The 13680-nt window shown below is 47.6% G+C and overlaps 1 protein-coding gene across 1 annotated transcript; it reads right to left on the reverse strand.

Moving 5' to 3' along the window:
* Positions 1–8843: 8843 nt before the first annotated feature.
* On the reverse strand, positions 8844–11170 carry HTR1A (5-hydroxytryptamine receptor 1A). Its single transcript, XM_033086302.2, has one exon. The coding sequence runs from the start codon at positions 10986–10988 to the stop codon at positions 9750–9752; it is 1239 nt and encodes a 412-aa protein (XP_032942193.1). The 5' UTR covers positions 10989–11170; the 3' UTR covers positions 8844–9749.
* Between the last annotated feature and the right edge of the window lie 2510 nt (positions 11171–13680).

Genomic DNA, 13680 nt, shown 5'->3' on the forward strand with positions numbered 1-13680 from the left:
TCCTTTCATCTTCTACTTTAAGGTAAAGAGTAAGTGGACCCTAATACTGACATTTGAAGTATTCATGTCAGGGGTAGTTCAGCTGTCATACCTATATCTTAACCTGAATAGCTCCTACTTTCTGGTTATATTTAGAATATACCTTGAAGGACGATGACAACCAGCCCTGAAGCTGTCAGTGCCTTGACCTCGAGAGCAGGACTGCCTGGGTCAGGATGAATCAACCAAGATAAACTGCACTCCCTGCATGACACGCTGGGAGGAATCCCAGGAGCTTGGTTTCCCATGCAAACTCCTCAATTCTTTGGGGTTTGAATGCAACAAAGAATACCTCATTTAGAGAGGCTGGTGCTTTGTGCGCACTTCCCTTTGGAATGACTTCCAGAAGATGTGCAGTGTGTGGTATTGATATGCTCCACAAGTTTTCACTACAGCAGCTACAGCCTCTATTTAGAAGTAGTGATGCCAAAACCCAGTAGCCCTTCAGAATAATAATCATAATATTTGGCTCTAAAACTGTAGATTTACCAGGTTACTTTATGTTTTCAACGAAATTGGTAAAATTCTACAAGTACTTACACAAAGACAACAAAAGAAAAAAATATGCAAATCTTTACACTGTCTGTAAAGACTTCTAGAATTTATATGGGTGAATTATTTTGCTCTCTATTGTCATCTACTCTGTGTTACATTATTTCCCTTTACTATTTCTGCTACTTATCTTACGCATACCATAAGCCCTAAAATATACCCAGAAATGAAAGAAAAAATAAATTGCTCCATAAAAAAGGAAGTTTTCACTCAAGGAGAATGCGCACTGCAACCATTCATACCTTTTGAAACACAGCAGTAAAAGTTGATTGAATAATGAATGAAATAACATCCCCTTTTTCCTCTTTTTTGTCAAAATCTGGATTATGAAGTTCCTAAAATGATATGTAACAATTTCTTCTTCCAAGGTATATGTCACTATCCTTTTTCCTTTTTTAGGAAAATACAGATGCTAAAAATGGAAATGTTTTCAAATCGAAGGGGCAACTCATGACTTGAACTTTAGGTATTAGAGAAAAATAAATGCAGTCTCTGTGATGTATCAGGAGGCTGTTGAATTGTTGAATTTCTCAGCTCGTTGCCGTGCAGGTGCATTTATGATTCACAACCCACTGCTACATTTCTCTCTTAGCCAGTTACCATCTTTGTCTTCAGCAGCTCAATGAAGTTGTATAGGCCACCAGTAGACTGATATGGATATTGCAAGTAAATAGCAAACATTTTTTTATTTACAAAATACTTCAATTACACATGTAATTTATCTATTTATTATTCACATATTTCTTCATAAATACTGTCAAATTAAATATTCAAATATGCAGGGGGGTGATGCAGTTTTCTGTGGCTATTTTTGCGTAATTTCATAATGTCAATATTAACAATGTGTTATAAGACATGAACTGCATCTGTGTCAAAAGCCACTAATTTTTTTGTATTGCTTGAAATATTTTTCTCCACTGAATGACTCATAAAGGAGAAGATTAAATTTAGGTAAACCTGGACATTACCTACCTGTCTTTCATTTCAATAACTCAAATATTCATTTTATATTGCTACAGTAACCTTTTACAACAAATCACTTCTGTTGTGATGTTGTGAAAATTTGTAATATGATCAAAAATATTCTGCATACATTTACTTGAATTCCTTCAGGAAGCATTGTTTTGCCTATCTCATCTAACAAATCCACTGTTTTCACCAATAGTAAGGGGGTTGATGGAGAGAGAATGAAAGAGAGAGAGAGAGTGAGAAAGTCTCTGTCTCCTTTGGTGAAGCCAGGCTAGAAATCCGATTTTTTTAAAAATTCTATGGAACTGCTGATGATAATGGGGCTTCAGAGGCAGATCTCACAGCAATTTAATGTTAGTAATCTGAAAATCTAGAAAAGTTTTACTTAGCAATTTTGAGAAACTGACTGACTTGTGAATGGGAAATGGAGGAAATAAATCCTGATGACTACTTAAAATTGCATTTTCAGGCAATTAGCTCAAGGATTTTCACAAAAATTTCTGTAATTGAAGTACAGTGGGGGAAATTGCTTCTTTGACCCCTATGGTATTTTGATTACATGCATGTCCATTTAACTATTTCACAATAAGGTAGCATATCAGCTGCCTCCAGAAATAACAAACTGAATTCATGTCTTCTGCAACTCCTCTGAAGACAATAGTATTCTTTAATGGAAAGACTTGATCCAATGAATTTCCTGACTTTTTTGTTTGTTTCTTGGGGCTGGGAGATAGATAATGGACAAGCATTCAAGGGCAGACAGAAAAGAGCTACTAGCTTTATTAGCTTGCACAAAGCTGGCAGTGGCTTTTAGCAGTGGGTACAGAAAAGACAAAATATGCTGAGGACAATTTTCAATGGACACTTTGACCAGATCAGACCCTCTTAGGCTCAGTGCTGGCCTGGCCTAACATTTGTAATCAACCACCCAATGTGAGAGAGCAGCTGTCTATTTCAGGAGCATAAGTTTCTGAAAATATGTGTCAGTACCAAGCTTCCTCCATGAAAATGAGCTGAGCTGATTCTCCACCCTGAACGTTTTCACTGTCTGACAACTTCTTGCTTGCCTTGTGGACACTGAAACTTTTTTAAAAAACTCTTCTAGAGAAAGTCCCAAAGACTATCACCAACAGCTCTTCCCCACATCTTTCACCTGCACTTTGTCCACATTTTCACCATTTCTGGGTAGACAGGCAAAGAGGCTGGAAGATGATGGCTACTGAATGCCATAATTTGAAGGCAACACCCAGCCAAGAATTTTGTCTGTGTGAGACATGACTGTGCCACCGCCTCTGCCTGAGATTGGTCTGGTTGAAGGCAACCAGCCAAACGAGTACAGGCAGCACCTCTGAGTGTGGTCCAGGTGCTGTTTTACTTGGTTTGGGTGTCTTCAAATCCAAACTACCTTCACTTCACCTGTAAGCATTCTTCCAAAGGCCAACCAGAAATTGTCATCTACCGAGATCTTGACTCCAAAGACATCATATTCACATATAAAATATAATAGCATTCCATATATTTCACAACTCACTTCAGCTCAAAAATTTATGCCTGGACTCTAGCAGTTCAAGCAGAGGACCATTGTATATATTTTGTGTCTAGATATATTTATGTGTGTGTGTGTGTATATACATATGTGTATATATATGTATTTTTTGGCACCGGGTAGTTTAAATCAAAGCCACACATTTTGATATCAAACTGAAGAAGGACATTTTCTCTCTGAGGCACTTGAAGAAAAGAGTACAGTATAAGTCAACTCCACCTTACCAAGTAGATGTCACTTTAACAATTGGATTACACATGGCATTCACTAGTAAGGATATGTCTGAAATGGTACAGCATATGCTATATGCACTTCAGTGCATTCTGTACCAAATCCATTAGACTTATGTCTGCCCACCAAACCAACCACAGTGGGAAGTCAAGATGTAAGAACAAGGTACTAGTTAAAATTGGCCACAGACAGCACCTTTATCTTACATCATTCTATTGCTCCCATGTGTACATAAGCTATGGCTCAACAGTGGGTATAAATAGGCCTGAAATGTGAAAGTCAATTGCAAAGGATTACAGTAATTTCACAATTATAAGCCGCACTGACTATAAGCTGCATCTCCAGGTGTTGGTAACTTTTCATTCTTTGTCCATACATAAGCAGCACCTGATTATAAGCCGCATGTTACAATACAGAGTGTGATAAAAGGTATCTGTTCTATCACCATCTGTTGAGGGTGGGGGCAGTGATCCTTATCTCTGCGGGAGATATTCTGCTAATGGGCCATCCATTGAAACCAGGTGGGGCATTGTTCTTTATCATTTCACAACCCATCCTTCCTCCAGCGAGTCATTTTCTGCTAATGGCCCATTGAGTCCCACTGTGTGACTGATAAAATTACTGCATCCCATTGGAAGTTGCTCCAGCCAGGGGAAAGAGCCCAGTATTTCTTACCAAGATAAAACTGAGGTTTTGGGACACTGAGGGAGCCCCTTTCTCCACTGGACTCCAGCAGAAAACCGGATTTCTACACATCACCACTGGACCTCCGGAGGGAAACTGCACCTTCTGCAGGAGCACTGCTTCAACTGAATCACATCTGTCACTGCAGGAGGATGCAGCCACCATTTAATGGGACTGCTACCAACACCCTGCCTGACGGGGGTGTCAGGTTGTGCTCTGACTTTGTCAGGGTTTGGAGTTTGTTTCTTTGTAGTACTGTATTTCTATTTTAATTTCCCTAGAAAAGAACTGTTATTCCTAATTCCCATTTTTTTGCCTGAAAGCCCCTTGATTTCAAAATTACAATAATTTGGAGGGAGGGGGTTTACATTCTCCATTTCAAAGAGAAGCTCCTGCATTTCTCAGCAGACACCTGTCCTCCAAACTAAAACACCAACTTTTCATTCTTCGTCCATATATAAGCCGCACTTTGGGTTCAGACCAAAATTTTAGTCAAAATGATGCGGCTTATAATTGTGAAATTACTGTATATTGACTCTGCATAATAGCAAAAGATGCTTCAAGTGCCTTTTGGTACAAACAATTTTTAAAAAAAGACATCATTACAATAGGAGGAAATACTGAGCTCTGCTTGTGCTGGCTAGCATTTTCAGCACATGACCTTTGTGCCTTTTCCAGTTTCTTCCAGTTCGATTTTTTGTTTTTTGTTTTTTTTGTTCTTTTTGGGGCATTTTTAAGAAAGAACTCACTATATTAAACAGTTCGGTGAAGATTTCAGAAATTATCTGGATGTGCCTCTGATTTTTCCAGGGAGGGGGGCAGGGTTTGTATTTGTAAGGTTCTGGGGTTAGGTTGGGTTGGGTTGAGTTGAGTTGGGTTGGGTTGGGTTTTCTGCTGCCCTATCAAATTTTTTCAGGTTTAGTAATTTTTAAAATATTTTATAATCCATCTGTTTCCTCTCCCTCATCTTTATTCTTCTGGACAATACTGACAGTCTGCTTAACTAACTTGGCACAGACATTTGCAAGGTTGGAACTTGTGGCCACATGTAACTAGAGCTTTCTGCGTGCTTGAGCATTTTTTAGTCAAACGAGGTAAGTGAATATTCAGTCACTCATTACCCGAGTCAAGAAACTACATCATTATTTTATATAGTTTAGAGTACATTCTTGCTGTGAAAAGGATTATTCACCAAAAGTTTTTTGCTTCCAGTCCAACAGAAGATATTTAATGCTGTGGAATTGCCCCTGAAGTCATGCTGGTTCCTCAGAGAAAACACAAGCTCAGCTGTGGGAAGCAAGGTAAGGTGAGGCTCATAGCAGCATGTACCCAAACATGGAGACATGGAGATCCCAAAATACAGAAGACACTGAAGTGTCCAAAAACTCTGAGACGTGATCATTTCTAGATTTTGTAAAACACCAAAAGGACTGTTTGCAAGCTACATGATAGCCATTTTGTGCTTTCTCCAGCCATGTATAAAGGGGTCATAGTCACCTCTACTGTTAGAACTGAGCAGCTATGAAACAGAAATTCACTGGCATCATCATTTTGTTTCTTCTCTCTGGGGATGAATCACTTCTCTATGTGTTTTAGTGCAAGATTCGCAATATTGTCCTGAAAAATGTTTGAAACTGCAGATTCTAGAGACCTGATTTTTTAACTGTGAGGATATTTAGGGACATTAGTTTGAGGGGTTTTGTTGTTTTTACCAGACATACAGCATGTTGCTGCCAGGATGGGACTGAGAGGGGAGAGAAAGACTTACGAAGAATTTTATGTTGAAAATTTCTGTTTAAACAGATGAAATTTTATGTTCTCAAAATCTGTTTTGCAGTTTGGATGAAACCACCTTAAGCCTCCATGTCTTTCCCTTATTCCTATCTGTTCATCCCTCTAGTCCCAACCATAAATACTGTTGGCCAGTGTTAAGTATACTTTAATTGCTCTGCCAGCATATCTGGCACACGTCAGATCTGTGATTCAGTCCCAAATTCAGCCTCAACTGGAGCCAAAGAGCAGAGAAATTTTAGAGTTATGAAACTCTCTTCATGTTCTACAGCAGTTTTAAGAGGCATTTTTACAGGAATATAAGGTTAAAGCCTCTATATCTGTACTCATCTTTGATACTCACAATTGACTCAAGTTGTTCTGTTTAAAACATAAAATCTTTTGGTCACAATTTGGGTTTTTCTTTATTTATTGCTTGAACTTCCATAGGACTTTTAAAACTGAAATTAACCTGTCTAAACTGCGAGGACATTGTTTGTTAGTGGACCAAATAAAATAGTGCAACTAACCACAAATACTGATTTAATGCAAAATTGATTCCTCTCTTTTAAAAAATCACAAGGTTGGTTGGTTTCTAGGGATTTGATTTAGTTGGGTTTTTCTTAAACGGTAGTGGAAATCAAATTAAGAATTTAAAAATCACAGCACAGGAACAAAAAGCTCTATTTTTCAAAGCAGGTAGTTTCCTCCACATTATAGAATTCATTGCAAAGGTGGGGTGGGGGAAAGGCAACAGAAGGAGTGAGAAACGTGAAAGTGTTCAGAGAAACAGTCCCACGGAGGTCTGGGCTGGTTCCTCCGTCGTGGCTGGTGCAGCGCCGCGAGGTCGGGAGGAAGGAGGGGGATGTGATGGAGCCGCCCGTGGCGCCGGGAGAGCCTGCGGGGTCCGGCCCAGAGAGCGGCCGAGGTCAGAGGCTGGTGGTGGCGGCCGCCGAAGCAGCGATGCCCCGTGCCCTGGCAGAGTCCCGGGAGGGTGGCGGTGCTGCGCCGCCGCTCCCCAGCGTCCTGCCCTCGGAAGGAGAGGACGGAAGGGAGGGAAGCCAGGGCAGAGGAGGGCAGGACACGGCGCGTCTCGCCTGCTGGAGCGAGCCGAAGGCAGCGACGCCTTCAGGCTCCGGGGCTCCCAGGAGGCAGGAGCCGGCGCGCCGGGGACAAGGCGGCCCAGGCACACGTTCGGGGGCTCCCGTACCCCCGGATCCGCAGCTCCGCAGCGCGGGCGGGCCCAGTGGGTGTAGCGAGCACTCCTCTTGCCGCCCTATCTCATGCGGCTCGGGCTGTGCCCTGCTCCCAGGTCTAGGGCTCTCGGCGATGTCGGGTGGCCCCGTCCCACCCCTTCCCACCCCGAATTCGGGAGCCAGCCCCCGCGGAGCAGCGGGCACCCCGCGCCGTCCATCCCGCCGGACCGGAGGGCCGCCACGCCGTCCCAGCTGAGACTATTCCCGCGGAGTTTACAGGAAGGTTTACAAATAAAAAAATAAATTTAAAAAAAAAAAAAAAAGAGAGAGAGAGAAAGAAAAAAAAAAGGGACAAAGAAAAAAATTAAAGATATTTGGAAAAAGACAAAGCGCTCAGGAGCCGACGTGAAGTCGGAGGATTCAAGGAGGCGCTGAGGAGCAAGCCCCTCCTGCGGTGGGCACAGCCGCAATCCCCCCGCACCGCCGGTGCTTAGGGCCCTCCCGTCTCCGCTCCCTGCCCCGGGGTGCCCGGCAGCTCTGTCCAGGCTCACTCGCGGAGCGAGGTGTTACTAAAGCCACCGGGCACCTGAGCGCTCAGGAGAAGTTTCGTGTCCCTAATTGCTCTAGGCTAACTCCTCTGACACTCCGACACTTAGAGAACATGTAGAACACTTGTGGTTAGGAGTGATCAAAGAAGAGATAAGATGAAAGATCACTTTAATTGCGAAAATGAGGCCAGATAAGATTTTCAGAAAACCAGCTACATATCGAAGGTTGTCAAAACCACTATTTTCGTTTAATGTAAGCGGTTGAAGTTCAGAAATTACTGGACACTTACATTCACGTGACACACATATTTCACATTCCCTTTTACTTACAAGCAACACAGATTACACAAAAATAAACAGGAAAAATATATATGTATATTTGGTCAAGCATTCATTCCAGGCAACCCGTCGCAGGGGTGAGCAGCAGCCGGCCCAGTGCCGGTGTCCGGGCCGGCTCCTTTCCCTCCTCCCTCGTCCCCGGGCCGAAAGCGGCCCCGGGGCCCGGCCGCAGCCGGAGGAACAGGCATGGGCACAGCAGCGGAGGGGTAGGGACAGGACGGGCAGAGGGGCTTTGCGGCGGGCAACTCAGTCCTGCCTCAGCCCCGGGCCAGGCAGGGAAGGGGAAGTACACCGGGTTTCCCCGGGCCAAGCAACTGGGCTAGCGGCAGAGGGGGGACTCTTTGCGGGCGGAGGCTTACAGATCCGCCCCGCGGACCGGCCAGGTCGGGCAAGAAGAACCCTCAGGACACTGCCTGCTTCTGTCCGTGGCTCTCAGGTTGCGAGGAAAGTCGTGCTTACCCCAGCCGGGCCTCACCCGGAGGAGGGAGAGCCTGTGCTTTGCCCAGACTGCGACGAGATGCTGTTTTCCCCACCTGCGACTTGCCGCTGCCTGATGCTCTCGGCCCCTCCCCTACTGCCACGGAGCACATGGCAATGTTTTGGTTGATCGGTTTGGATCATTTTGTGGTAGTCTTTTTTTCTTTCTCTCTCTTTTTTGGTTTTTTTTTTTTCTTTTCTCCCTCCACCTCCCCTCACCTCCCCCGAGCAAAATGTGCCGCAGCTGACTGCCTCCAAAGCAACCGCAACGTCTCAGGAGAAACTTTGAAGCGGCTTAAGGAAGGAAAAAGAAAAAAAGGAGAAAGAAAGAAAAAAGAAAGAAAGAAAGAAAGAAAGAAAGAAAGAAAGAAAGAAAGAAAGAAAGAAAGAAAGAAAGAAAGAAAGAAAGAAAGAAAGAAAGAAAGAAAGAAAGAAAGAAAGAAAGAAAGAAAGAAGAAGAAAGAAAGAAAGAAAGAAAGAAAGAAAGAAAGAAAGAAAGAAAGAAAGAAACGCTACTTCTCAGGCTGCTTAAACTCCCTGTGCCGTTGCGTGCGTGGTGTACTCAGGGACAGTCGCACTGCTCCAAGCCTTTCCTTGCTGGGAAACACTCGGTCAAAGGCATTTTAAAAAATAATCCCCATAAATCTCCATATATAATGAGGCGTGCGGTTGGGGTTTTAAGTCCCATCATTTCCCTGTGTTGTAACAAAGGGATCCCCGGTGCACTGGCAGGTCCTAGCATACTTGGAGAGCTGTCAGGCACACGTAACGCAGATGGGGACGTTGCTGTAAGTACTTCGCAAGATTACCAAACACGGGCGGTTTCCCCCCAAGAACATCCGCTTGAGGGTTTCACAAACAGGGAAGCAACGCGCCCAAAGCTCCTTCCTCCCCTCCAGGAGTCGCCTTCAGCCTCCATACTTACACCGCCAGACCGAGGTCGGACTCGGTCCACCGCCTCGTAAACCCAAGAATAATCCCCGACACGGCGGTTTCCTGCATAGGGTGGTTTTGTTTTACCGATGCTACGAGGGCAGACGCTGTGGTTTACAGCCACCACAAGCAACGACCTGAAAACCCTAAGTCTACCCAGAACGATGGAGAATGGGAGGGAGAGGGAGCGCCGGCGCCCGGCAGCGGCGGCCGGGAGAGACGAGGGCGGCAGCGGAGCCCTCCGGGGCCGCGCGTCCCCCGTCGCTCCCAGCGGAGCCCTGCCGTGACCCGCAGGGCTTGTCCGGCGGGCGCAAAGCGAGAGACTCGGGCGCGGAGCGGGGATGCCGGAGTCCCCCACCCTTCGGACGGCGCTGTGCAGGGCTGGGCTGGGGCACACTGCGGCTCGGGGCAGGCGAGTGGAGGAAGTAACAGGACCCCATTTGCCCCGTCCCGGAGTGGTGAGCTTCACTGCCGGCAAAATTTGCACTTGATAATTTTCTTAAAAGCACTTTGGAAGTCTTTGTTGAAATAGGCATAGATAATGGGGTTGAGAAGGGAGTTGGAGTAGCCTAGCCAGTTGATGACTGCCCCCAGCCACTGGGGCATGTAGCACTTACTGTCACAAAAGGGCAGGACCAGGGCGACGATGAAGAACGGCAGCCAGCAGAGGATAAAGGTGCCCATAATGATGCCCAGGGTCTTGACAGTCTTCCTCTCCCGGGACAGAGCCATTCTCCGTTTGGCTTCCGTGTTCTTCTCATTGCGTTTCTCGAAAGAGGGCGGCGGTGGGGATCCGCACGCCTCGCTGGGCAGCGGCAGGTGCGTCTTGGAGGAACTGTTGCAGTGCTGGACCTCGATGATCTCCAGGGCGGTCCCGTCCTGGCCCTGCCGCACCGCGCCGTTGACAAAAGCACCGGGCTTGGGCTCTACAGTCCGCCTCCAGCTCTTGCCGGGCTCCCCGTTGCCTTTCTTCACGGTGGCCGGAGAGAGAGTGAGGCAAGTGTCGGCGATTTTTTTCTTCTCTGCTTTCTTTACTGTCTTGCGGATCCTAAAGCGTGCCGCCTTGAAGATGCGACCGTAGAGCACCAGCATGAGAAGAAGCGGAATGTAGAAGGCGCCGAAGGTGGAGTAGATGGTGTACCCGTGGTCCTTGCTGATGGTGCAGGCGTCGGGGTTCGAGCGGTCCTCCGGCGTCCTCCAGCCCAGCATGGGAGGGATGGATATCAAGAAGCCGATAAGCCAGGTCAGGCTAATGAGCACGGCCGCCCGCCGGGGAGTTCGCTTGTTAACATAGTCAATGGGGTCTGTGATGGCCCAGTACCTGTCCAGGGCGATGGCGCACAGGTGCAGGATAGAAGAGGTGCAGCAAAGGACATCCAGCGAGATGAAGATGTCGCAGGTGACCTGCCCTAGCGTCCACTTGTTCAGCACCTGGTAGAGGGCCGCCATGGGCAGCACTAGCACGGAGACCATGAGGTCGGTGACGGCCAGCGAGCCGATCAAATAGTTGGCCACGGTTTGCAGGGAGCGCTCCAGGGCGATGGCAGCGATCACGCAGGCGTTGCCACTCACGGCGCACAAGATAAGCGTGCCCAGGAGCAGGGAGGTGAGCACCTGGTAGCCCAGGGTCATCTCGGCGAGGCCGGGGCCGCTTGTCCCCTCGGGGGAGCGCGCTGGGGAGGTAGTGTTGTTGGCCGCATCCATGCCGGGCGGGGGTGGGGGGGTCGCTTCAGGAGACAGACATGGGAAGAGATGCCGGTCACTTGTGCGCTCCCCTGGCAGGAGGCATCGGCGCCCCGTGCGGTTTGGCCACGCCGGGCACCCCCCGCTCTAGCACCCCTCCCTCCCCTATATAGCGCGGCGGGAGGCGGCCGGAGCTCGGAGGACGGCGGCTGGCGGAGCCGCCCCGCGCCCGCCCATCCCCGCTGCCTGTGCCCAGCGCGCAGCCCCGCGCGGTGGGGGCGGCCCTCCTGCCGCCGCTTGCCGAGATTCTGCCCCTCGCTCTGTCGCTCTCCGGCGCCTTTCCCTCCTGCTCAGCCGCTCCGCGCTCCCCTAGCTTTCTCCCTCCCCTCCCTCCCTCCCGCCTTACTCTCGGCCCTCCCAGTCCACCCCTTCCCCCGCCTTCCGCGGTGGTCTCGCTGGGTCACCATCGAAGGGGGGGCACAGATGTCATTCTCCTTCGCCCCCTCCCGTTTGAAGGGACACTGCAGATAAATTCTCCACGACTCCCCCTCCTACCCCCCGCCCTTTACAAATCGTTCCGCAGCTCCGCACCCAGCAGCGGTGGCCCTGGGCTACCCCTCAGGACCAGCGCGGGGGTGGAGGGGAGAGGAGGGGAGTGGGCATTCTGTGGGCAGACACTGCCGCTGCGGCGGGGACAGAGCACTCCCGGGCTGCCCGGGGCTGCGGGTGCCGAGCGGGCGGCGCTGGAGGTGCCGATCGCCACCTGCAGGCAGGCGCTGGCCACCCGAGGGCGCGGCGCCCGCGGGGCTCGGCCGGGCACCCCCGGCACCGGACAGGCCTGGTCGCGTGGCTCGACCCTTCCCCTGCCGCCGCTGCAGCGAGCTGCTCGGGGAGACCGGGGAGCGGCACCGGCCGTGCGGGGGCCGGGAAGGAGCGCGGGAGGCAGCGCTCGTGTGTGTCCCGAGAGGGACCCCTGTGTAGCCCAAGACTCCCGCCCAGCCGCTGATGAGTGCTGTGCCGATGAAAGCCCAGCGGATGATGATTCATGCCCTCGGCTCAGCGCCCAGCCGGCGGGGGCTGCCTGCCCGGTTCCCGGAGAGCAGCATTGCTCCCCGGCCCTCCCGACGGGCGAATTACAGTACAGCACACTAGAGAAATGACTGTCCCCTCGCGACAATAACAGCGACAGCATCAAAAAGGAGTAAAAATGACTAAAAAATACCACAAAACAAAAAACATTGTAGGTTGTAGTTCAATCCGATAGGAGGGGAAAGTAAAATGAGAAACATATTGCTGAGAACAATCTCAAAAAAGTGTCAAATTGCCACATCATAAGCAAATTAGTTATTATCCAATAAACAGAGATAACAATCACAAACTTGGAAAGAATCTGTCATTGAAAAAAAATATATTTAAAACAAATAAAAAAGGAAGAAAGTGGCGTTATTTATAGGCTTAACTTTATCCGCAAAAAGTAAGCAAAAGTTCTATAACTAGTTTTCCACTATCTTGCAGTTCAGTATTTTTAGTGATGTGAGATCTTTTATTCTGCTCTGTAATTCTGCTGTTACAAGCTCAGTTAATGCAAAAAGCCAAAGAAGTAATCGCTTAACAGGAAGATCTTCCGATTCTAACTTAATCAGATGAGATGAAGTTCACAGAGTATGCTTTGCATATCCTCAGGTTTCCTTCATCTTCTTGCATTCGACACTTCAAGCTGAATTTACAGCTTCAAAACATACGGGCAGATTCCAGATCCCAGTTTCTTTTTAGGAGGGGTCAAAACTGCATTCCTCTGCCCCTAGGCTTGCGATCCCCTCTGTAAATGATCAAAGCATAGAGATTAGCTGAATTAGTAGATCAGAGCTACACCCTTGCGTGCCTGTTGTCTCAGCCGATCGCACTAACATTTACAAGGTCTGTGTCCTAGTGAATGAAAACTTAATGCTGTTGAGATACAGACGAAACGTAATCGATATATAAATATGCGTTACCGCTTCACTCCCAACACCTATTTTCTTTTCAATGTCTCTTCAAATGCATGGCATGGTTGGCTTCTAAGCAACTACCTCTTTAAGGAGTATTTTCCTTCTGTGAAATCAAAGTTTGTGCTTCTTGCTGTTTAGCATCAGCCCGATTAAAATAAATAAATAAAATTAAAAAGAAAGTCTGGGAGGCAGGGAAATTTCGCCCAGCTTTCTTGCATGGTGGTGGACAAGTCATTAGCCTAATTCGATTATCTTGAAATTAGCGCTTCAAAGCCACAGGAGATTCGAGCTCTTGAGGAAACCTTTTCCAGAGATGTTTTGAGCTGACACGGCAAAGTGAAGTCAATCCCAGACACTTTTTGGCGAGAACCCAATGAGAAAACGTTGACAGGATCCTTTTTCAAATGAAATATTTTAAATCGGTTTCAATTTTTTTTTTCAGGGTTTGAAAGTCATTCCTCTCTGAGCTAAATTGAGAAGCAATTTAGGCAACCGTGGATGAAGGGGAGGGAGTAGGATGTGGAAGATGTAAACGAAGGGAAAATTCACTCTTTGGATGTGAGAGTGTCTTTAATCCTACTAAGCATTTAAACACCAAAATTCCATTTCAACTTTCAAGCAACTAAGTGATGTCCTGTTGTGTTTAGATAACCCAGGTAGAGCACCTAGGGAAATTCTTAAAAAGAACCATACGATATCCTCATACAATGCAACCTGACTTGAGA

Source organism: Catharus ustulatus, chromosome Z, assembly GCF_009819885.2.
Source record: "Catharus ustulatus isolate bCatUst1 chromosome Z, bCatUst1.pri.v2, whole genome shotgun sequence".
NCBI lineage: Eukaryota > Metazoa > Chordata > Aves > Passeriformes > Turdidae > Catharus > Catharus ustulatus.